Genomic DNA, 25,236 nt, shown 5'->3' with positions numbered 1-25,236 from the left:
GCAATTAAGGCGTCAGGGCTCGCGCCCAGTCACCCAAACCCTGTAGTGTTGGAAGTAGTGCTGGTCATAGTGCCTCCCATACCTGTGGGACAAGGGGGAGTTTTGCCTGCGCAGGGGACGGCTCCAGCGGCAGGAGTTCCACCCGCCCCAGCACAACCAGAGGTACCAGCGGGAGGAGCTCAGGACCCCACGGCTAGTATTCTGCTTCAGTGGATACACTTTTGGCATAGCTGGCAACACCGGCGGGGGGTGGGGGAAATTAGTCCATTGGTGGGGCAGTGGCACCTTGGGCACCGCAATCAGCGGCTGAGAGCGCGCTTAGTGAAATCAGCAAATAGGTGGCACTTCTTGGAAAAATTCAGGACAATAAGTTAGGCACTCCCATTCAGGCGGCGGGTCAAGCGGCCCCTGCCGCATCAGAGGCACCTGGGACAGCAACAGGTAAGGCAGAGGGGAGCTCGAACAAGGACCCAGATGGCAGGTCTAAAACAGTGGGGGTGCCCGATACTGTGTTATGCAAAGCCGGGAAAAATCGCAACGCACGTCCGCCTTGACACAAAAGAGAAAATTTGGAAGGGGGAGTTTGTGGATATTTTCTCGTTAATCAGGCCCAAGAGGAGGGAGGTAGAATTTAATGGGAAAGTTGGGAAGGAAAGTTCCTTCAAGGATAGGAGGCCAAGGGTGGAGGAATCTATTACTAATTGGTTGTTCGGTATCCATGTGTTTACAACTGTGATGTTGGAGAAAAAACGGGAACTGGCGATACCTTTGGTGTATTACGCGAATAAGATTCCGAAGGCCCACACATCACATGGGAGCACGGCATGGTTAGACTATGATAGGGACTTCAGATGGGAGAAAGTGGAGGACCCGTACATTGGGTGTGATCAGACAGAGGTGAATGCGTGGCTGGAGAATGTTAATAACAAGACACACCACACGAAGCAGCCCTTTCGGACCACTCAGGGTGGACCAGGGGGGAAGTGGGGGACTTGCTGGGCATTTAACAAAAAAGCGCGTACCTTGCCCACCGATCAATGTACGTTCAAGCATGCCTGTGCATTTTGTGGTCACTCCTCTCACCCCGAGTTTAAGTGCATCAAAAAATCAAAGGATAAGGGCAGGGAGAACAAGCCTCCACAGTCATAGTTTACCCACGCCAGTTGATATTGGGGGACTGATTTTTTGGCTGAATCAGTACCCAGTCAGAAGTGCAGCCAAGACTTTGTATCAGGTGTTTGCTACGGGTTTTTGCATTCCAGCACAAGGCGTGCCCACTGTAGATCGTTGCAATAATTTGCTATCAGCACGCATGCACCCCACAGTAGTGTTCCAGAAGGTTGAGAAGGAACGGGCTCTGGGTCAGGTGGCTGACCCTTTCTCTGCTCCCCCGTTGCCGGGCTATGTGTGTTCACCACTGGGAGTGGTCCCTAAGAAGGAGCCAGGCCAGTACAGGATGATTCACAACTTGTCGGTGCCAAGGGGAGCGTCAGTGAATGATGCCATAGACCCTTCCTTGTGTTCTGTGACTTACTCCTCCTTTGATATGGCACTGCAAAAGCTGCGCAACCTAGGGCCAAACTCCTTTATGGTAAAAACAGACATTGAGTCCGCTATTCGGCTCTTGCCTGTGCACCCTGAGGATTATCATTTGCTAGGTTTCCAGCTGAATCACCAGTTTTACTGTGACATGTGCATGCCAATGGGTTGCGCGGTATCTTGCAGATATTTTGAGACATTTAGCTCGATGCTGCAGTGGGTGTTTACCCACAGGACAGGGTGCAGGAACGTGGTGCATTACTTGGATGATTTTATGGTCATGGGCCTGGCAACTTCAGATGAGTGTGCTCAGGCGTTAGGTCAACTGGTCGCAATGTTTGAAGAATTTAAAGTACCTTTGGCTCCAGGCAAAACTGTAGGCCACGACACATGAATGTACTTCCTGAGAATTGAGATTGACACAGTAGCCGGGGAATGCAGGTTACCATTGGACAAAGTGCAAGGTTTTCCCCCAGCAATTGACTCAGCATTGGCCATTTCTGAATCACGAATTTTAGAGCCCCGGTTTCATGTTATTCATTTTCTTAAAATTTCCATCTGTATTTATCCATTTATATTTTTGGGCCATTTTATTGGCATTAATCCATATTTCTTTTATGTTTTTAAGAATAAATGGAGTTGTAAAATGCTATATTTCAAGATTTATTTAACTGATACACATCCACTCATACTTAACGCCTGTTGCGTATTAGCAAATTAAGCAGCCAAATATAGCGAGAAGGCCAGTGACTTGCTTTATGTCTTTTCTACAGTTCTTCGTCCCCAGACTGGTTTGCGGTGGGTGAGAAACGCAGCTAACTTGAATTCTTTGTACGGAGTTGGATTTAGAAGGAGTTTTACTGGGGAGCTTCCTGGGGTAGAGTGCCTTGGAAACTGATGCTGCAGTGCAGATGCATACATTTTAATACCGTTTTCCGACCCACAAACGTGCAGTGGCCACACCAGCACCTTCACAAGATGCCCAACTCTCCTCTCCTCGGGGACCAGACAGACCATGTTCCTTCTGTCCATGGAACTGACCCTGTTTCTGCCATATGAAATCATGCTATGACTCCTCTGTAAATGTTAAATCCTCTAGACTGTTTATTTCCTGTAGGGAGCTATCATACTAGCACAGGGACATAACAGTAGTTGCAATCAGGTCTAGCTTACCTAATAACCATCGACTTTACAATAGCATTTCTTGAAATAAGCCTATGTTACTGCTCCATAGGGATCCTTGTACAGTCCTTTCTCACTGTTAACTTCAAAGTTTTGTAGTTTCATTTACTGAACCATCACCGTCCCCCTTGGAATCATATTCAAAATACTATAGAAAGTGCTCACTGGTAGCTGGTGTCTGCTGTACTATATTCTTAATCAGTGGAGAAATATAGAGTTAGACATTGAAGTTGAGGACCACTGGACACCGATTCAGCTTCTGCATGGTTTGCTGATTCAAAACTCTTGTTTGCAGCATAAGAAAGCAGTCAGGCCATACTCACAGCATTACATACCAACGCCTGTGCTGCCACTGCTCACAGTTTCTCTCATTCTCTGATTCCACCACTAGTGAATACAAATAATAATCAATATACTGGGCACCAATGCAGATTTCTCCTCAGGACCAACAATCTTATCAATAGACCAAAAATCCGCATTGGGGATTTCGAAACGCGTCGACCTGTTCTTTTGGGTCTTTGTGTCAAAACTAAAATTAATATACAAATAGTGTTTATTAAATATTATCATTACTAATGCATAGGTGCCCAGTATATTGATTATTATTTGTATTCATTGTTTATAAACCTGTATGAAGCTATATTGTTTGACACTAGGCCCCTAGTATTTTTTACGTTGTAGTATGATTGTAGATGGATGAATGTGTTTGGCCAAAGTGAAAGTGTGGATGTGTTGTAAATATTGTATAAACTGTTTTGTATAAGTACATTGTTGTTATAATGTTTTTCTATTCTTTTTGTATATACACAGGAAAATCATCTTGTTTATGAAAATAATTGTTTCTACTAGTGCTAAAACAAATGAATAAACTAGTGATGCAAATAAAAATCCGGACCCTTATGTTTTGCCCATAGGGGTTATTCTAAAAATCATTTAAAATATATCCAGAACTGGCAGTTGTGTTGTTGTTAAGGTAATTTGGACTCAGCCTTACTGGTTCGGAGTCACGACCCTGTGTCGTTTTCAGCACGTTTTAAACATTGCATGGTTGAGATCAGCAGTTGGATGAGGAACAACAAACTCCAATTGAACGCTTGTAAGACTGAGATCATTTTGTTCGGTAAAGCAGAGAAATGCTGGACACAAGAGTGGTGGCCATTGGAATTGGGAGTATGTCCCTCTCCTAAATCTGCAGTTCGTAACTTGGGAATAATAATTGATTGTACCTTGTCTATGAAAAACCATATTGCTAAAGTGACAGGGACTTGCTATGGAATAATGCGCAGTCTTAGGAAGATCTTTAGGTGGCTTCCTATAGAAGCTAGAAAACCCTTGGTAAATGGCCTGATCATTAGCCATCTTGATTATGGCAATGCCATGCACGTTGGACTGAACGAGGATTTGCTGGCAAAGCTGCAGACCCTCCAGAATGCAGCGGTCAGACTAGTCCTGGACCTGCCTCCTAGAACTGCCTCAGCGCCATGTTTGAAAAAGCTCCATTGGCTTACCATCCGACAGAGAAGCCATTTTAAGATCCCGAGTATAACGCACAACTCTCTGTATAATAATGGACCCAAATATCTCCCAAAAGAACTTAATTGGTATGTCCCCAAAAGATCCTTAAGGTCCAGTAACAAATTATTTTTGACCCAACCGCGCGTCCGTACCTTCAGATATGGTCAGCGTTCTTTTTCTTATCTTGCCACTTTTCTCTGTAACAAACTGCCTCCCCACCTCCTATCCATTGCTGAACACAAGCAATTTCGTAAATTTCTAAAAACCTGGCTCTTCTCCAAGTAGTTCTTTTTAATCTGGTCTAGCCCCTCATATGATCAATTGTTTTTTTATGCTGCAAGCGCCTTGAGACCTTGCGGTGATAAGTTGCGCTATATAAAAACTTTTGACATGACATGACATGACACCTTCAGATCTTCGATATGCATTCATACCCCCTGTTCTCTAAGAGCTCATGCAGACTTCGATTAGGCAGGCACAGTCACTTACTTCTAAGTTATGCTCAACCCCCAGACTTTGAAGTAGTTACTAAGGTAATTTATGCCCTCAAGTATGTCAAAGTAGAATTTTTTTACATATATAGCATGTTTATGTTGTGATTGGTGTCCTTACGTTCTAAAGGAGGCATTTTCTGTGCACTTTCTGAAGTTAAGAGCCCCAGTCCCCTGTATGATCCGAGGTAATTGGTGTTTTTTCAGTATCCCTGATTTGGAACAGCTGTGACGTCTTGGCAGCTAGAAGGTGGCTTCTGGTCTATCATGCAATACAATTACCCTGGCTGGTTAATTGCTCAAAAAGTTGAGAAGGTGCCATCTCTTAACAGTAGCCATGACTTGCTAATGAGGCACTTTCGCTTATTTTTCGAGCACAGATTGTTCTCAAATTTCTGTTGTTTTGAGTCCATGTGTGTGTGAGATAGCTCGTGTCATTGAATCTGAATAGGGTGACTTGATGTTGGTGAGGAGGGTCCTGATTTATCCTTTGGCTACAGGCCAATGATGATATGACGTAATAAACTTTGCAGTGCTTTAAAGAGAAAGCTATACTCCTGGGATCTAAATCACTATTTCTATTTCTTTTCAGGACGGCAACAATATGGCGGGATCTAAATCCATTTTGGGGCGAAGAGTACACACTGCACCTTCCCATGGGCTTTCACAACCTGGCATTCTACATCATGGATGAAGACACAATAGGGTAAGGTGAAACTACGAACTTGGTTGGGTCTGACATCTCCTCACTGTCAATATTTGTTGTCTCACAAAGGCTTTGCATGTCAGACGGTGCCCCAGATACAGGTAGTACATAGGGTGAAGTGGCTGGTATGGAAAGGTGATCCTGCTGCACTTTCTTCTGGATTGGATACTGGACATTATAAATGTAAGAATGTAGGCAAAGAACTCCTTAGCTTCCTGGCTCACCTTTAGTTGCCTTGGTCGAATACTCATGTGTAGAAGAATAAATACTGCAGCGAGGTGAGTAAACGTCTTTATTCTACAATCCTCCAGCACCAACTGACATGACATCAACGTTCTAAGGGAAGCTTTATGCCAATGTTCTACAGATGGACTATTCCAAGGTGAAGGAAAGTGGAGGGGAGAGGGAGAGAGAGAGAAAGAGCAGGAGGGCTGAAGTGCATGTAACTACAACAAGGCTAATATGGAAATAGATTACAACACACCTCCCTTAAAAGGGAATATCATAGAGAAGAAAATAAATACAGTAAGTAAACTGAGAATGGGGTAATGAATGTCCTATAAATACAGTCACATCTCATAGTTAGCTTGCCACCTGGGTGGAAGACGATCTCCGACACCCTTGGGTGATTCAGTATTTGGAAAGAACTCATCAGGTCCCTCAGATTGGTTGAACTCAGGTGTGTACACCCTGGGGCAAGGTGCCACATTGTCCATGCTTCACATGTTACCATTCTTCAACAACAAAGAATTGTTATTGACACATTTGATTCGGAGGGGTTTGGAGAAAACAGAAACTTTGGAACTATTAACGTTGGGTCTCTTGATCACCACCCATTGACCCACTTGCCATTCTCTGCTGTTCGTTCCCCATTTTTGGTCGTACCTGGATTTGTACCCTGCTTGAAGCTCTTTAACTTTGTCTGAAATAGTTGCTCTAGCCACCCACACAGGACACCCACGATCGAGTCAGTCTATCTTGTAGATGAATCCATGACTGGGTTAAATATTTGTAAAAAATGTCCTGAAGTTTTTCCCAACAAATTGGGCTTACTCAAGGGCTACATCCACAAAATAAAAATGAAAGATCATTACAAACAAGTTGTACACAAAGCAAGGTCAGTCTCATTACCAGTACGGGACACTTTAAAAAAGGAATTGGATAAACTAGAATCCAATGGGAGTATTGAAAGGATTGAATGCTCTGAGTGGCTTGCCTCCATCGTTATAGCATCCAAAGAGGGGGGTAAAAGCGTTGTGTTTTGACTTGAGAGATCTAAACGCAAACATCTGGGTGGAGAGACATACCCTCCCCAACATAAATGAGATGCTTAGTGTCATTCAGGGAGCTAAGTGCTGTAGCATTCTGTTAATGTTAATGTTATGGGTGTCTTATATAGCGCTCGGCTACTCCGAGGAGTGTCCCGGCGATTTCAAACCCACAGCAGACTAACAGAAGGCAGAGGGAGGAACTTAAAAGAAACAGCAGATCACTGTCCATAGAGCCACGTCTTCAGGCCTTTTCTACAGGCCAACAGGTTTGAGGTACCGCGAAGCGACAGAGGGAGGGCATTCCAGAGCTTGGGAGCCAGGTGTTTAAAAGAACGCCCCCCCACCCTTGCTTTCCTAACAGAAGGAACCGTAGCCAGACCAAGAGATTCCGATCTTAGGGATCTAGCTGGCTTGTAAAAAGCAAGGCGTTTCTGAATATATTCAGCTCCCACAGCATGGAGAGCCTTATGCCCCAGCGTAAGTGTTTTAAAGACAATCCGCTTGCGAATAGGGAGCCAGTGTAGGGAATGTAAAAGGTCCGAGGCTCTCGCGCGACGAGGCAGACCAAAGACTGCCCGAGCCGCCGAATTCTGGACCACCTGAAGTTTCTGTAATAGATAGTCGGGAAGACCCAAATACAAAACATTTGAGTAGTCCAGCCTAGAACAGATGAGAGCCCGGACAGTGGTTTTCCTATGCGCAAGCGGGAGCAGGGGAAGAAACTTGCGCAACATTTTAAGGAGACCAAAGCAGGTGCCCGTCAAACCAAGGATCTGGGACTTAAGTGACAGGCAGTTATCAATTTTGACCCACAGATTCTTCGCAACCTGCGAGGAGGACGTGGGCGGGGACATGTTCACTGGCCACCAATCCTGCCACTTTGGGTCAGCCTGACACCCGAAGAAAAGCACCTCAGATTTTCCAGGGTTACATTTGAGGCTGTTTCGCTGAAACCATTCGAACACAGCCTCAAGACACCCACGGATGCTCTCCTCGTTGAACTCAGCCCCCTTCCCACACGTGAAGAGGAGCTGCGTATCATCAGCGTATGATACTATCTGAGCCCCAAATGACTCAGCCAGCACCGCCAAAGGGGTCATAAAGATGTTAAAAAGAGTCGGGCTAAGCCCAGGCCCCTGAGGAACTCCGACCTCCAAAGGTGGCACTTCGGCTGAGTATGAGGGGAGCCCAGACCACCTGTCGGCGACCAGCTAGGTAAGATCTAAACCTGTTCAACACCGTCCCTCTCAGACCGATCTCATGGAGTCTGTTGAGGAGACCCTCATGAGGGACGGTGTCGAAAGCCGCCGACAGGTCTAACATTACCAACATAGCTCTTCCTCCCTCATCCAGCACTTTCTTGATGGCCTCATTAACCTCCAAAAGTGCTGTCTCGGTGCTTAGATTGGAGCGAAAGCCCGACTGGGAGGAATGCAGCAGGCAAAGGGTCTCACGATAAGTGGAGAGCACAGTATGAACATGCTTTTCTATTGTCTTAGCGAGAGCAGGCAAGAGGGAAATCGGCCTATAGTTGGCAAGGATCACAGGGTCAAGACCCGCCTTTTTAGGTAATGGAACAACCATCGCCTGTTTCCAAACCAAAGGGACTACACCACTTGACAAAGATAGGTTGAGAATGGGGTTAATTAATGGGTTCAAAGCCTCACCAGCCCTAGCTAGAAAACTAGCAGGGTAGGGGTCAGATGGTGAGCCTGATTTAAGTTTGGACAGGAGGTCCCGGGAGACTGACATAGAGATGGATGGAAACTCAGAAAGAAAAGATCCAGGTTCAGTTATCAAATTCAACTGGTCCTTCGGGATGGTAACAACACTAGGGTCCGGGGAGGGAAAGGACTCTTGAATCTTCTTAATTTTAGTAGAGAAAAAACTAGCTATCGAGATTACCCATGGCTCGGAAAACTCATGATGTGAAGCACTGGCCTTCGGAGTAACAAACTCCTTGACAATAGAAAAAATTACCCTGCAGGAACTGGAGGCGGTCTCGATTCTTGCTGCATAATAGTTCTTTTTTTTGGCCAAAATATCAGCATGATATATCTTGATAGTAGCCCTATAAGCGGCCTTGGCCTCGGGATCATACTGCTTGCACCAGAGCCTCTCTGCTACCTTGCAGTTCCGCCTGGAAAGTGCAAGAGAATCAGTAAACCAAGGTGGGGAGGTCCGCCTAGCAGTCGTCCGAGGCGCAATAGGAGGAGCGAGATCATCTAGCCGCCCCACTAGCCACTTCTGTAGTAGGTCGAGATCCCTCTCATGATCACCCGAGAGATGGCAAGGATGCTCCAAACAGGCCTGTGCAAGACTCTCAGGGGTCAACCGATGATAAGCCCTACTCGTTTGCCTACAATGATTAGAAATTGCACCCAGGAGTTTACTAACACCCTGGATCTGGAAGCTAATCAGGAAATGGTCCGACCAGAGAACAGGGAGGGGGCTGGCCATAACCAGAGGAATAGTAGAAAACACCTGGTCTAGCGTGTGGCCCCTATTATGGGTCGGAACTGATAAGTAGGGAATGAGGCCCAGGGGGGCGGTGGTATCCATGATTTTAATCGTTTCACCGTCTCGCCCATCCTCCATGTGTATGTTAAAGTCCCCGAGAACAATACAATGTTCTGTCTTTAAGCAAAGTGCCGTAATTAATGCCTGCAACTCCTCATAGAAGGGCCCTCGCTGACCTGGAGGTCTATAGACCAGGAGCCCAGTGAAAGATTGATGGGAAGATAGGGCAATAGAGAAAGCCAAGGACTCACAACCAGAGATGGGTGCCATGGGAGGGACCACACATGTGGCAGATCTCTGAACCACAATCGCCACCCCTCCACCCCTCCCAATAGGTCTATCATGTCTGAAAATAACATAATCAGGCGGGATAGCAGTCGCAATATCAGGGTTGGAGGACTCACCCAACCAAGTTTCGGTGAGCATTAAACAGACAGGTTTTTCATTGGTTAACAGCTCAAAAATATCAGGCGCATGTCTGCCCAAGGAGCGTGTATTAAGCAAAAGACACTTGTAATTAGCAATGGACTTCGGGCTAAAAACCCCGCTCACCGAGGAATTACCAGGGAGCCATCCACAGCCAGGACATCTACGTTTGCCTCTACACCGCCCCGGAAATCTGGATCTTTCAGCGGCGTACCACCAGGTAGCCCTACATCCTGACTCAAGGGCTCTCACGTCTTTCATAACCCCATTTGGTGCATATCAATATAGCAGAATGCTCTTCGAATTAGCATCCGCTGAGGCAGTTTTCCAGCGTGTCATGCAGCATTTACTACAGGGCACTGACAAAGTTCTGTGTTTCCAGGACAACATCCTTATGTATGGTGAGTCCAAGCAAGAACACAACAGAGTTCTTGAGGAGGTCCTGAAGAAGCTAAGCAAGGTAGGATTTACCACACAGTTTGATTAAAGTAAGATAGGAGTGAAATCTGTTGTATACCTTGGTCATACCATTAGCAGCGAGGGTATTAGTCCCAAGTCCAGCCTTGTAGATTCTGCCAAATTAGCTCCAGCACCCTCCAACAAGGAGGAACTTAAGTCGTTCCTGGGTCTGATTGAATACATGTCCAAATATGTAAAAAATGTTGCGGGTTGTGTACACTCACTCAGATCTCTGTTGAAAAGGGGCACTCTCTTTGAATGGAATGCTGATTGTCAAAAGGAATTCTCACACATCAAACATGCCATTACAGACGCACCTCCTTTGAGCATGTTTAACCCCAATGCCAAAACCACCTTAACCACTGATGCCAGTATGAAGGGATTAGGTGCATCCCTTACACAAGTTGATGAAGGGAAAGAGAAAATAATAGCTTTTGCATCCAGAACATTAAGTGTCCCTGAGCAGAACTACTCCACCATAGAGAAGGAAGCTCTTGCCTGTTTCTGGGCAGTGAATCATTTTACGTTTTTTCTTTGGGGGATCCTCTTCACTTTAAGAACTGATCACAAACCCTTCTTACCCTTGTTCTCCACCAAGTGCATTGAAAAAGCCACCCCTCGTATCTCTAAATGGGTCTTGGGTCTACAAGGGTTTAATTACAGCATTATATATGTACCAGGTGAAAAGAACCAAGTTGCAGATTGTCTGTCTAGACTCCCTATTGAGGCAAAAGATTCTAACACCAGCAACTCTGAATACCCCATTCTTTCTATTGACATTCCAGCCATCAGTAAAGATGAGTGGGAGAGATGTGTTCAAGACAATGACCCTTGGGTACCTCTCAAAGATTTCATTAGTAAAGGGTGGCCTAAGAACCACAACGATGTACCTGAGAACCTTAAACCTTTTTTGAGTGTAAGAGATGAGTTATCGGTTATCAATAACCACATACATAGATGCAACAACATTGTACCACCTCAAGGAATGTATGAGCAAATTATTCAAGTAGCTCAGGAGGGTCACCCTGGCAGGAGTTTGACAAAGAGCAAAATCCGAACTGGTTATTGGTTTCCGAGTATGGACTCTATGACAGAAAAGGCAGGGAAGGATTGTTTAGCTTGCGGATCCAATGAAAAGACTAAAATCACCTGCAAGGCTCACCTCCTGCCCATCCCCATTCCCTCCAAACCATGGGACAAGTTAGGACTTGATACTGTAGGCCCACTCAATCTACTTAGTCCTTCTCAAAGATTCATGTTGTGTTAATTGATTACCACTCTCGTTGGATTTGCACCAGGTCTGTCACATCTATCACCACGTCAACACTTATTGAGTTCCTCAAAGACATGCTTGCTAGAGAAGGTATTTTCAACACCCTTGTCACTGACAATGGAATTCAATTCACTTCTGATGAGATGAAACTGTTTTTTGGGACTTTATCTATCACTCATGTAAAATCTCCGCTTTATTGTCCCAAAGCTAATGGGTTGGTTGAGAGGACCAACAGGATGATAAAGGATACCATACAATTAGCTTGTGTCTCTAAGTATCCCATTGACGATGCCATAAGAAAAATGTTGTGGTTCTACCGCAATACTCCCAACAGTGTCACTGAAGTCTCTCCTTTCACTTCTTTAAAAGGAAGGAATCCAGGCTCGAAATTGACTCCCAACTGGCTCAATGGTGGTTGTCCTGTGTGCGTGGATAGAACAACTATTTCAGACAGAGTTAAAGAGCATAAAGCTGGGTACAAATCCAGGTACGACCAGAAATGGGGAACGAACAGCAGAGAATGGCAAGTGTGTCAATGGGTGGTGATCAAGAGACCCAACGTTAATCGTTCCAAAGTTTCCGTTTTCTCCAAACCCCTCAGAATCAATATTAGCCTTGTTGTAGTTACATGCACTTCAGTCCTCCTGCCCTTTCTCTCCCTCTCCCCTCCACTTTCCTTCCCCTTGGAACCTTCCATCTGTAGATCATTGGCTCGTAGCTCCCCTTAGAATGTTGATGTCATGTCAGTTGGTGCTGGAGGATCGTAGAATAAAGACGTTTACTCACCTCTCTGGAGTCTTTATTTTTCTTAGGGGATCCCATCCTCATCGCCAATTGTAGAAGAATAAAGACTCCAGAGAGGTGAGTAAACGTCTTTATTCTACGATCCTCCAGCACCAACTGACATGACATCAGCGTTCTAAGGGAAGCTTTGTGCCAATGTTCTACAGACGGAAGGTTCCAAGGGGAAGGAAAGCGGAGGGGAGAGGGAGAGAAAGAGCAGGAGGGCTGAAGTGCATGTAACTACAACAAGGCTAACATGAAAATAGATCACAACATCATGGTCTAAGCTCTACAGTAGTTGGTGTAAGTTGTGCTACAAGATACTATTGTTACCAAAGTCAATTCATGTCAGTGTCTCTGGTCATTTACTTTATGCTTACTGCATATAAACTGTAACCTACAGTAACCCTTAGGGATTTAGGGGAAAACTTTAATTATATCCTATAGAAGGTACAGCACCGTGGATAGCTACTTACTTGTCATTGGTATTAAAGTTTCATCTCATTGTTATCCTATGGCCTGTTTTTCAATGTGGATTGCTAATTATCCATTCTTGTTCTTAAATGTTCATCCCAACATTACTCTATAGAGGGTTCAGCTTCACGGATAGTTAATTATCTGTCATTAGTATTAAGGTTTCCTCTCAGTGTTAATCTGTCCTTGGACTTTAATACTCCTCTCAACATTACTCCAGGAGAGTTTCAGCATCATGGATAGTTAATCACTTGTGATTAGCCCACACGTCTCTTTTCAGCATAGTTCTATCACAGGTTTAGCTCAGTGGATAGCTGTTTGTTAAGTTATGGATATTTACAGCAGCGGCCCGTGCAGGTAAGAGCGGTGGAGTGGTGGGCTGGGTGGGGAGGGGATTTCGATAGATGATGACGAGGGAAAATTAAATAAATAATTAATTTTCCCTCTACGTCGTCTGTCAAAATCCCCCCCAACATGGCCCCACTGCCTCACCGCTCTTACCTGCCTGGGCCACAGCTGGATATTTGTAAAGCACACAAATGACTTGGGAAGGAATCCTGGAACGGAAAAGCAGGAGCAGTGATGGATGAGTCAGGGCAAGGCTAGGTGAAAAGCTGTTTCTTGTGAAATTCAAGAACTGAGGAGTGGCTACCAGTAAAATGATCACGTAAGCTCTCATCACCAAGAGACAAGCTTATGGAAATACCCTGTATGCAGGGGTTACCAACCAGCTCAAAAGCAGACTGTGGTCCATACAAAATGCAGTAGCCAAATTAGTTCTCATCCTCCCACGGCAAGCCCACAGAACACCATACCCTCCTGATACACTGAATCACACACTTTAAACTCCTCACTAACAATTACAAAGCTCTACGCAAAACTGGCCCTGCCTCCCAGAACAGGTGGATTTACTTCTACCATCCTTCCAGACACCTCTGCTCTGCTGGTCTCTCACTAGCACGCAACCCCACGCATACACAAAAGCAGAGCTGGTGCAGCGCCTTCATGTACCTGGCCCCTAAAGCCTGGAATAACCCCCGATAACACATCAGAGCCTCCTCCTCTCTTCATGACTTATGCAAAAAGCTGAAGACCTGGCTCTTGAAGTAAGTCCTCAGGGCTGGCCTCACACTACAGCTGGATACCCTAACGGGTGATTACCGTGCTGTAGCAACACACATCACATGTGCAGGGATATGTTGTCCATGCTTTGGAAGAGGTAGGAGAAGACCTGTCCACTGTATCTGTTTCTGCATATGTGGGGGATGTGTGCAAGTTCTACGGGTGTTGGAGGGAAGCCACTTGAAAATATTTTTTAGGGGCTTGAGTGTGTGGAAACAGGGGGCAGAGGCTGCATTCACTTGGAATGTCAAATGAGCTGGTTGTCGACTGTTATTCTGAGGTTCTTTGCATGGGTGGTTGGTTTGGGGGAGGGACGGAGATCAGTGAGTCAGCAGGTGGAGTTCCATAGCAAGGTGTCTTCACCGAAGATTAATTCTTCTGTCTGGTCTGTTTTGAGCTTGAGGCAGTTGCTTTTCATCCATCTGATGACTTTGGATTCGCAGGCGGAGAAGTTGCTCAGGGTGTTCGATGTTTTTCCAGTATGGAGGAGAAAGAGCTGGGTGTTGTCTCTGTAGGATATACTGTTGATTCAGTGAGTGAGAATGATGGTGGCAAAACATGCAGTGTAGGCATTGTACAGTGTGGGACCGACAGTGAATACTTGTGGAACTCTGCGGATGAGTTTTGGAGCTGCTGAAGTGAAAGGGATCAGGCTGACAGACTGGGTGTGGTCTGTGAGGAAAGAGCACTGAGCCTAAATGCCAGCATCATATCTGCGTTGAATGAGAATGGGATGGGAGATGATATCGACATCCATGGTGGTGATGAGGTTGGTTTCATTGCTGTGGTTGGGTCTGAGCCCAGATTGGGATGATGTTGAGGAGGTTCCTATCGTAGAGGTGGGCAACTAGATGTTTGTTCATTCTCTTTTCAACGACTTTCACCGGGGAGGGTAAAAGCGAAATGGGCTGGTATTTAGCTATTGTTTTGGGGTTCGCGTAGGGTTTATTTAGGAGAGTGAGAACTGTGGAATGTTTCTAGGCATTCAGGATTCTGGCTGTGTTGAATATTTGATGGGTTCAGGGGTCAGATGGTGCTCCAGAGTGTATAGTGTGCATGGTCGCTGCCATCTTGAGAATGTTGATGGTGGGCCAGGTGGTCAGGGTAGCCCACTGGATGTTGGTAGTGACAGTTGGGTCAACTGCATGGGTGGAGGTGTCCATTTGGGCTCAAAGTTGTCATAGTTGCTGGAGATCTTGTTGCTGAAGAAAAGGGACAGCTGGGGAAGAAGTCTTGTGAGGGAGTGTCACTGATGGAGTTTGCAGCTGGACCAGTGAAATCTTCCATGATGACGAAGATTTGCTTGGCACTGCTTTTGATGCACTTGGTGAGGATGGAGAGTTTGGTATCACTGATATGTTGGTAGTATCACCTGAAGGCATCAGGAAGCGCATGGCTTTTTATGCGCCGCGGAGGATGTTGCGGTCAGCTGAGTTGGCTAAAATGGATGTACCGTCTATTAGACGTGCCCAGATGGGAGGACGGTCTTTACAATATGTGGCGGCTTGCCGTTGGAATGAGCTCCCTCTCACTCTTCGTAAAGCCAACAGCCTCCTAGCCTTCAGGAAGGAGCTTAAGACCATGCTCTTTTCTGTTTAAATCCTGAGATCGTGGCGTTTTGCAGCCTTTGTGTTTCTTGGTTTTCAGGCGTCTTTGTCAAAGCGCCGGGACACCCCCTGGGGTAGCCGTGCGCTCTAAAAGAACGGCGTAACATAACATAACAACATACTGTAGTTGCTCTTGTTGGTGTCATCCTGGCTTTGTCTTCATTCATCTGCATTCTAGCTGATTACAGTGGCGCTTGGTGAGTTTGTACTTTCCTGTGTACCAACTAGCTTGTATTCACCTTGTTGGTCTTGAATGTTTTGCGCAGGAGGTGATCCAGACGTTCAAGTTGTAGTTGAATCTGAGGAGGTTGTTGTTGAGGTGTTGTGGTCAGTGGTGTAGGAACTCTGGGACCCAGAATTCTTGTTCTTGCTCCAAAATGGTTAAGAGGGTTTGCCGATATCATTTCTGCAGTGGTGAGGGATGGGTATGTTGAAATGGATGAGCACGTGGTTCAGACCAGGAGATGGAGTGAGCTTGTCCAATGTGATTTCGCTGAAGTTGGTGTAGAGGGGGTCCAGTAGGTGTCTGGCGGCATAGGTGGGGCCTTCCACACACTGGGTGAGTTTGAGGTTTGTAAAGTCCTCAGAAAGTTGGGAGTGTTGAGGTCATTGAGGGCCATCCAGGTGGTAGTTGAGAGGTTGCTTGAAAGGATTAGGGTGCTGAAGTAGAGTATCAGGGGGATGACAAAGTCTGCAATTGGGATTCCAGAGTTGAGTTGAGATCCTGGTGGCCCTAAATTCTCCTTTCAATATTATCAAAAGGCAGGTTTAACATAATGGAGTGCAAATTACTTGTCCTTGGGCCTAAAGTTCCCTTTCAGTATTATGGTATGGCAGATTTAGAACGATGGATAGCTCATTCTCTCTCCTTGGTCATGAAGGTTCCTCTCAATGTTATCCAATGGGGAGAATTATGGTTAGGTGTAAGATGTTTATAAAAGGTCAAGTGGTGCTGCTTTGTTTCTTGGCTCTGTTGGTCAGGATTTTTCACATCCCTCTTACACTTTTCGAAGGAAATAGTGAATGTGAATGCCTTTTTCTTGTTTGTAGTATGAGGGGATGCTCTATGCAGGAGAAAAAACATCTGACAGCATTTTGAAAAGGGTGTTTTGTAGTCACGAAAAGGGACAACTTCTTGGGAGCCCCATGTCATCGTGTAGCTTTAGTGAAGCCAAATTCCACAACACAAAGGAGCCGTGGACACCACAACAACGAACAGAACCAACCACTTTTGGACGCTGTGGCCCATTTCCCTCAATCCATGGGATCGAGTGTAGGTACCGGGGTACTTTTCAAAGTATTAGGAAACATCAGATGGCATGTGGGCAGTCGAGCAGAGTACGGCCTTGGATGAAATTTAGTAGGTGTATCTCCTTTTCTCTGACTTTGTCCCTGGATCCTTGGATCGCAGGGCTCACTCCTTTTAGGGTCCAGCTACTCAGGGATATGTTATACATTATGCAAAAGGTCTGCAACATCATTTCACTATAGTAGAAGCTCTCCTGCTGCTGCGATGATCCATTCTTGGATTGATCAAGTGCTGGTCCCAGAGTCAAAAAGTGCTGGGGTCACTAAATGTTACTTCTGATTTCAGAAATGAGCGTCACGGCTGGCTTCACTTTGGCATATTTACAGATATCCCTGTGATACTGCAGGGATATGCAAAGAATATTGGTCACAACCCTTTTTGTGACTGTGGTTCAAACAATTCTCAATCCTCAGCTCTAAATGGACTGTTTCAAACATATTTGCTGCTCACAGCCAAGAGCATCTTCCATTCTCACTTGCCTTGAGTAAAACAGAAGAGGGTCTTGAGGTGGGAAGGTATGTGTCCCAGAAACTAGTCAACCACTCAGTCCTAGATGGGCATGTGGTAGACAAAGGAATCCATTGTTTTTCAGAGGGGGTCCCAGCCAAGAGGCTGGATGGCCAGGGAGAAAAACAACTCCTTTTATGGTCAGTGCCAACACAGCATTAGTTTCAGGCATACATTAGTCCACCATTTGTTCCAGTGCTGGCACATGGCCTGGCTCCAAAGGAAGACCCATTAGGCAACTTTTCAATACCCCTAGGTAAGTAGTCAACATTGTAGCCGAAATAAGAAAGCTGATTTAACACCTGATGGACAGTCTTCACACTGCTAATGAGTCAAGCCTAATGTTTTTAGGAAAACGGTAGCAGGCGTACCTTTGATCAGCAGTGCCTATGCTTGTGTGACACGAGTCCAGAATTGAGACCACGTTGAGATTGGCTGACCACAGCCCAATGGACCCAGATGAATCAAGCATGGAAAACTATAAAATCTCAGAGTTGCTGTAGCAAGCTAACACTTTAAGATGTCTTAGGGCTGGTTTATGTGTTCTTTTTTGATAAGATGCTTTTGATTTAGAAATAAAAAACAATGCTAAACTTTAGAAAAAAAAGGAAAAAAGGAAACAAGCAGCAAGAGAATGAGAGAGGGGTGAAGTAAGAGAGGTTTGAAATGTCAAGTCAAGTCAAGTCAGAGAATTTATATAGCGCACTACATGCCCAGAGGGTCTCAAGGCGCTTAGGAAGGGGAGGAGGATTACTTGTCAAATATCCACGTTTTAAGTTGCTTTCTGAATGCTAGGTGGTTCTGGGTAAGGCGAAGGTGAGCGGGGAGTGAGTTCCATGTTTTAGCAGCCAGGTATGAGAAGGATCTGCCTCCCATGGTGGTCTTGTTGATGCGAGGTACAGTGGCGAGGGCTTGGTTGGAAGAACGTAGTTGGCGGGAGGGGGTGTAGAAGGACAGTCGTGAGTTGAGGCATTCCGGTCCGATGTCGTAGAGTGATTTGTGTGCGTGGGTTAGTAGTCGGAAAGTGATTCTCTTATTGACGGGTAGCCAGTGGAGGTCTTTCAGGTGACCAGAGATGTGTTCGTTGCGCGGGATGTCTAATATGATCCTGGCTGAGGCGTTTTGGATTCGTTGGAGTTTCTTCTGGAGTTTAGCGGTAGTACCTGCGTAGAGGGTGTTTCCGTAGTCCAGTCGGCTCGTGACCAGAGCATGGGTGACTGTTTTCCTGGTTTCAGTGGGGATCCAACGAAATGTTTTTTTGAGCATGCGAAGAATGTTGAAGCAGGATGAGGATACGGCGCTGACTTGTCTGTTCATTGAGAGTGAAGAATCCAGGATGACGCCTAGGTTCCGTGCGTGGTCAGTCGGGATGGGTGCTTTTCCAAGGGCTTCCGGCCACCAAGAGTCGTCCCATGCAGAGGGGGATGTACCTAAGATGAGGACTTCTGTTTTGTCTGAGTTCAGTTTCAGACGGCTTAGTTTCATCCATTCGGCAACTTCTTTCATTCCTTCGTGTAGGTTAGTTTTGGCGGTGCTGGGGTCATTGGTGAGAGAAAGGATTAGTTGAGTGTCATCCGCGTAAGAGATGATGTTGAGGTTGTGTTGGCGGGCGATGGCCGCGAGGGGACTCATGTATACGTTGAAGAGGGTGGGGCTGAGTGAGGATCCTTGTGGTACGCCACAGATGATTTCAGTGGCCTCGGACTTGAATGGTGGAAGGCGGACTCTCTGGGTTCTTCCGGTGAGGAACGAGGTGATCCATTCAAGTGCTTTTCCTTGTATTCCGATGTTATTGAGGCGTTGTAAAAGGGTGCTGTGGCAGACTGTGTCGAATGCTGCAGAGAGGTCGAGGAGGATGAGGGCGACTGTGTCTCCATTGTCCAGTAGAGTTCGAATGTCGTCTGTTGCTGCGATGAGGGCGGTCTCAGTGCTGTGTTTTGCTCGGAAGCCAGATTGTGAGGAGTCAAGGGATTTGTTGGCTTCGAGGAAAGCGGCGAGCTGGTTGTTGACAGCTTTCTCGATGACTTTGGCCGGGAATGGGAGGAGCGAAATGGGGCGGTAATTTTTGAGTTCGGTGGGGTCCGCTGTGGGTTTTTTCAGAAGGGCAGTGAGTTCAGCGTGTTTCCAGTCTTCCGGGAAGGTGGCGGAGTTGAAGGAGCAGTTGATGACGTCTCGGAGGTGCTGTGCTATGACGGAGTCTGTATAGAGAGGCAGATCAGGGAAGAGATGGAGGGTGGCAGGACACAGCCCTATTGGATGAACTCTCCAGTGAGACTGTAGCAAATGCAGAATTCAGAAGGGAGCTGGTTGTTTTTTGGGGGGTGGTATTTCATATGAGGTATAAGCACTTCTCCCTGGGCAAAGAATGACCTAAGGGTTGAATGGTTGGTTAGCCAGACCTCCTCTCTCCAGTCACAGCTCTGTCATAGTTTGGGGTCTTTCTGTGAGCACGGTGCCCTCCATGGAAAGAATGTTTTGCTTTGTTGATCTGTGTGAGCCTGGTTAGAATCTAGATTATTTGCTGGAGACAAGCTTTTAGAGCGCGAGTTTGCTTGGCCGCAGAGCGTGTGCATGAAGAACTATACATATTTTTGGTTTGCAGATGTACATATTGTGAACTTGACTCATGAGCATTACAGCAGCAGATTACATTACTAACTGGAGGTCAAGAGATTTTCCCTGAATCTTTTTTTATTTTCCCTGAATCTTTTTTTATTTTCTCACGTGTGGGTGTTCCCCTCCCCTCCTTCCACCCACTGTGGGAGAGGGTGTTCTGTCTCCCTTTCCTCTCTTGATTGTTGTGTTCTTTTTTGCCCCCCCTTTAAGTTGTTAAGTAATATGTGTTGCCTATGTTTTTAGATCCTGTATCTGTTCTTGGAGATTTATACTCAGCTGTTTTTGGTTGGTTTTTCTCCTCATTTTTTTATGGGTCGTCCATGGAGGCCTGGTCTACAGACGGATTATGGGCTTGCATTTAACCTTGTTGGTTTACTCACCCTGCACGGCGATTTGGCTGTGTATTCTATTTAAATGTACCACTCAGCAATTGAAAACTCAATAGAGAATTGAAACATCAGATTCACAGGACTTTGGGCTGAAGCCGGGACACAAACCTGGTTTTCAGTTCCAAAGGTTGCAGTTGTAGCCGCTTGGCCACTTACAATGGTATTTTATGGCAGATTAGTTGATGTGACAGTGGAGGATGGCATGTTGTGAAGAGAGGTGTTTGACTTTCGTTTGTGGGTCAATGCTGACTGCGTTGAATGAAGCCTGGGATGTTGTGCTGTTGGGTGGTTTGCGGCACCAGCAGCGTTACATGGTGGGACGGTTGCTTCATGGTTGCTCACACTGCATTATTCAGCAGCTGTCTGTGCTCGGTCTTCAGTGCTAATTTCTTCCACTTTCTCTCGCTCCAGGCATGATGACGTTATTGGGAAGATATCACTCAGCAAAGAATACATTGCGTCTCATCCTCGAGGTAAGTACATGAAAGAACAATAATAAAAAAATATAGAGACCAATCTTTACCAAAGATATTAGATAGCTACGGAATACCCCCTAATGTTCTTCTCAGGGTCGGGGACAGCCTATGTAAAGGGTGTTGTAAACTCTACTTTGATACTTTGAGGAAAGGAGTCTTGAAAATACCTTGAAAGGCGATGAGACATTACATAAGACCAGCGTATAGAGTATCCAGCCTTTCCAGCAGCAACAAACTAAAAAACACCAAGGTGATCTGAAGAAAGAGCATGTCTGGGGTATGTAGACCGAACCCATAGTTGTTCAGTACTAACATCACAATGATTGAACACAAGCGGAGCACAAAGAAACGCTGTCCCGCTGGTTACCGGGCCATGCCACCTATTTTAGACAAACTTTTCGTTCACCGCCTTCTCCACACCCTCCTCCACCCTCTCAACCCCACACATTGTTTGCAATTAACATCAAGGCATGCCCAAACAGTATCTATGGTCCTCTGTAAAAAGTGCACTCTGGTGCCTTCAACATGACTTTACAGAGACTCACTGGCGGTCTGTCTGCCGCCTCAGGGTACTATAGAAGGCACTATTGTCCCCTGCAGCGTTTTGTGATCCACACAGCTGGTCCCTCCACATTCAAATAGGTCACCAGTGATGACAGATGCTTTTCTGATCTTGCAAGATACAGCCTCTCCATGACTGTCTGGATATCACGGGCACCCGCCCTACTTTTAAAAACAAACTAAAAGCTTTTCCTTCCACAAAGTCTTAATTCTTGGCACTAGATGTCTGGAGACTGAGAGCAACTACCTGTTCACAAATCCTTTGTGTCCCAGGGGACGTATGATACTATATATTGACTTACATAGATAAGTACCACTGCAACTACATTGCCTATACATTTGCTATCTGAACTTCATATTTAATCACACTATACCTACCGTGTGAGGTAGTAGATACATCGATGTAGTAAATGCAGTATTTGTACATGCAATACAAAGTATGCAATATAGTGGCGGAGTACTGTTCAAAGCAAGGCACAGGCATGTCCACGAACCTCTCTTCCACAAATTTTTCCAATCTATCCCCAACAAATGCTAAGCCTGATTTAATGTATTTCCCAGTGCTAAGTGCACTCAAGTTGCCAACTTCAAATAGCTTGATTGCAACAATACTCCAATGATGAAAGGAACACAGATATGGTCCACAGGACATCTTCACGTCCTGCAGTTAGCTCATCTAGCATCGACTGCCCCGCTATTGGCGTATACGTTCCAATGGCATAAAGCAGTGCCTGGATAAACGCAGTAGAACATACCAGTGTACAGGATACAGGGAGAACATTACACACCCTTCCCTTTTCTACAGGGACACAGAAATAGAAACCTGAACAAACCCCACACAAGATTGAATTAACTATTACAAAAACTGCATACAAATATAATCCTGTAATCTTCCTGGAGGTTTTTATATTCGTTTTAGGACATTTAGGGACTACATCACTGCGCTTGACGTCCAATCGCTCCACCTTCGTTATGCCACCCATAGCCTTATTCACATACTCCACTCTCACCACTGTGCTCTTCTGCTCCATCTTTACATCCTGCAAAGGTAACTTTTTGTAGCCAATCAAACTTTAGCTTACCGCAAGCTGCTCTATATATTTGAGCATGACAGTGCCAGTCCAGCACAACCCTGCCCAAATGCCACACTTTGCCATCATTTAGTCTTACCGAATTCTTCAAAATTTGTGCCACTTTCTTGGGTTCAGAAAACATAGTGGTGTCCTTGGCTAGGTTTCTGCCCAATTTAACTCGCACTCATTGCCCCACTTTCACAATCACATCATCCACACTGTGCTTACTGTCATAATAATCCCGAGCACGTGATAGCAAACTACACATGTTCTTTTTTCTTCAGCATTCCAGTAACACTCCTTAGATTTGCCTAACCATCCAGGTTAAGCCTTTGAATTGGGAGGGTGGCCCTTCATCACACCAAAGGGTGTGTGTCTTGTGCTCTCCATGATGCGATAAGCCAACAACATTTTGTCCAGTTGATTCTGGTAAATGCTTCTAACAGCAGATTCCTCACCTACTCCCCAGGTGCGAGACTGGATCTGGAAAGAAAGCTTTTGACAGGAATTTTCTCATGTGCTGCTGGGTTGCGCCGTGCAGAACCGTGTTGACTCCACACTGCCCTGGAAGTGATGGAGAGAGCAGAATATGTGCCACCTTTATATTAACATCAGTTCCTTTCTTTAAGTGCCTTCTGACACTGATCTGGAGCCCCGCTCTCAATTTGGTTAGTCTTTAAACGACTCCTAAAACAGAAATCCAGTCTGCTAGGAAACAATGTCCCATCGGAAGAATCTAGGTTTCAAACTATGCTGTGATTGTAGAAAACAATGTCTGTCACTGACCCATGCAAAGTGTGTCACTGGTGTTTGGGCTCGGTACATGACTCAAAGTCCTCATGCACCCAAAGGTGATCGGGACCGAAAAGCAAAGCTGTATGTCTCTGAACCGAAGAGGTTGCCGGCCTCACGTACGTCCCACTCCAAGTCGAGGGTGTGGACTCATTCCTACCCCCAAGGTCGCATCAATGAGAGGTCAACAGTGTGGTTAAAGTCCTCAGGTAAGGCAACATTGAAGTCCAAATGCGAGCACAAGAAAGCGAAGCCGAACTCAACCCAACATCACCACAAGAGAATCACAAAGTGGGTTGATCTCCTCCCAAATCTCCGGATCCCAAGCCAGTTCCACAGTTGATCTCAGTGCACCTCAAATTCCCCAGGCCATGGGTGACTGCAGCAAATTGATACCTTTAAGGAGGTTATGGTACTCTTGCAGCTCCCTCAACCACACGCTCGGACCCCTAGGATCTGCACAGTCCTTTAGTCGCATTACCAATGATGGACCCCTACTCGGTGCCATCTGACTCCCTTGGATCAGTTTTGGGATCCATACTGGTTCTGGTACAGACTTCCACCGAGGTACCAGGACTTATGTAAGTTCCTCCCTCGTCAATGCTGGAACTGCCAGTACTGGTGCCACCAGCGCAGGAGAAGGTCCTGGTGCTGGTTCTGATGTTTATCCGAAACTAACTTCAGCCTGATCCCGACAAATGTCATGCTGCAAAATTACTAAAGCACAACTGTTCTCCATACAGCCTGTCTATAATCCTATGCCTGCAGTAGGGCAGCAGTGCCATTAGAAGATCTATTATGTTTTTGGCTCCGATTCTGACCAGAGCTTGCATCTACGCAAAGATGATGATGGTGGGGATGAGATGATTTACCCCTCTCATTATGGTGGTGACAATTTTTACCTGGACTTACAAGAGGCCAGTGAGTTTGTTACTTCCCCCGATAAAGTGTGGAATTCACTATATGGACTGCTAACATAAGAGAGTGCATCATTTACAGTGGTAATATAAAGAGCAGCTGAGGTCTTGGACATACAACTGTCCTTTATTGAGATTAAGACAAATATCCTTAAGGAAATCTTACAATGTGGGCCAGTCACATCTGTACCATTACTCCATTTTAGTGAGTCCCTCCCTGACACATTTATGGCCACCTGGTCAAAGCCCTGTTTTTGCCCATCAGTGAATAGGCAACTAGCCAGATGTCACAGATCAGCACCTAGAGACCCTGATTTTCTCACTAAACATACTATTCCAGAGAGTGTGGTTGTTTAGTCTTCAACCAGAAAGGTGAAACACAATCTACAACCCACACCTTCTTCAGATGGGTAGTCTAAGAGGATTGAGACATTTGGAAAGCAAATGTTCTCTTCGGCCAGCGTACTACTGAGATCTGTCAATGCAGATTGCTTATTGGGCCGATATGTGCATAATCCCTTGAACAAGGCCAGCTAGATCTTGCCAACTTTTCTGGTAGACATTAGGATCTCACTGGCTCAAACTATTCAGGATAGTCAAGATGTAGACAAATACACGTGTGCTGACCTTGATACTACTGATTGTTTTGAATTTGTGGTTGGCACTACTGTGGTGTTTCTCTACCATGTGTGGATGCTCTTTTCAGGATTTTCTGGAAATGTACAAGACTCTTTTATGGATATTTCTTTCGATGTCTCATGCCTGTTCGGCGAAAAAGCACATTCTTCCTTGGAAGTTTTCAAAGAAAGTAAAGTCATAGCACAATCTCTTGATTGTTTGACCCCCACCAAGCAGTTTCCTCACCAGTTTCGGAAATTCTTGGGCTATTCTAGGGGGCTGGCATATAGGCAGTGTCACTCTCCCCAGCTACTGCTGCATGGATCTGGCAGGCAGCGTGCAGGCCTGCAAGGGCATCAGTCCTCAGAGTCCCTTTCGCCAGAGACAATAGCTACCAGGCTGATTGAGCTTGCCAATTGTGGTACACAACTACCATGTAGGAGGCAGGATCTAGAATTATCTTCCAGGACGGTAATCCACCACCTTCCACAGATGGGTCCATCAAACGTTCAGCATGGCTTTTCTCTACCCTTTCTTTCTGCTCTGCCAACGCTTTCCCCACAGCAGTGTGACTCTCGGGGGAACACCTACCTGTCCATTCTGTTGCAAG

General features: G+C 45.8%; 1 protein-coding gene across 1 annotated transcript in view; it reads left to right on the top strand.

Moving 5' to 3' along the window:
- Positions 1-25,236, top strand: part of RASAL1 (RAS protein activator like 1) — an 871,242-nt gene that overhangs the window by 273,473 nt on the left and 572,533 nt on the right. Inside the window, exons 3-4 of the mRNA XM_086943242.1 lie at positions 5,320-5,433; positions 20,601-20,662. Coding sequence (XP_086799368.1) covers positions 5,320-5,433; positions 20,601-20,662 — 176 coding nt within the window. The remainder of the gene's footprint in view (positions 1-5,319; positions 5,434-20,600; positions 20,663-25,236) is intronic.

The sequence above is a fragment of the Lissotriton vulgaris genome, chromosome 11 (assembly GCF_964263255.1).
Source record: "Lissotriton vulgaris chromosome 11, aLisVul1.2, whole genome shotgun sequence".
Lineage (NCBI taxonomy): Eukaryota > Metazoa > Chordata > Amphibia > Caudata > Salamandridae > Lissotriton > Lissotriton vulgaris.
The sequence above is the reverse complement of the archived record's forward strand: the minus strand, read 5'-3'. Positions and strand labels throughout refer to the sequence as shown.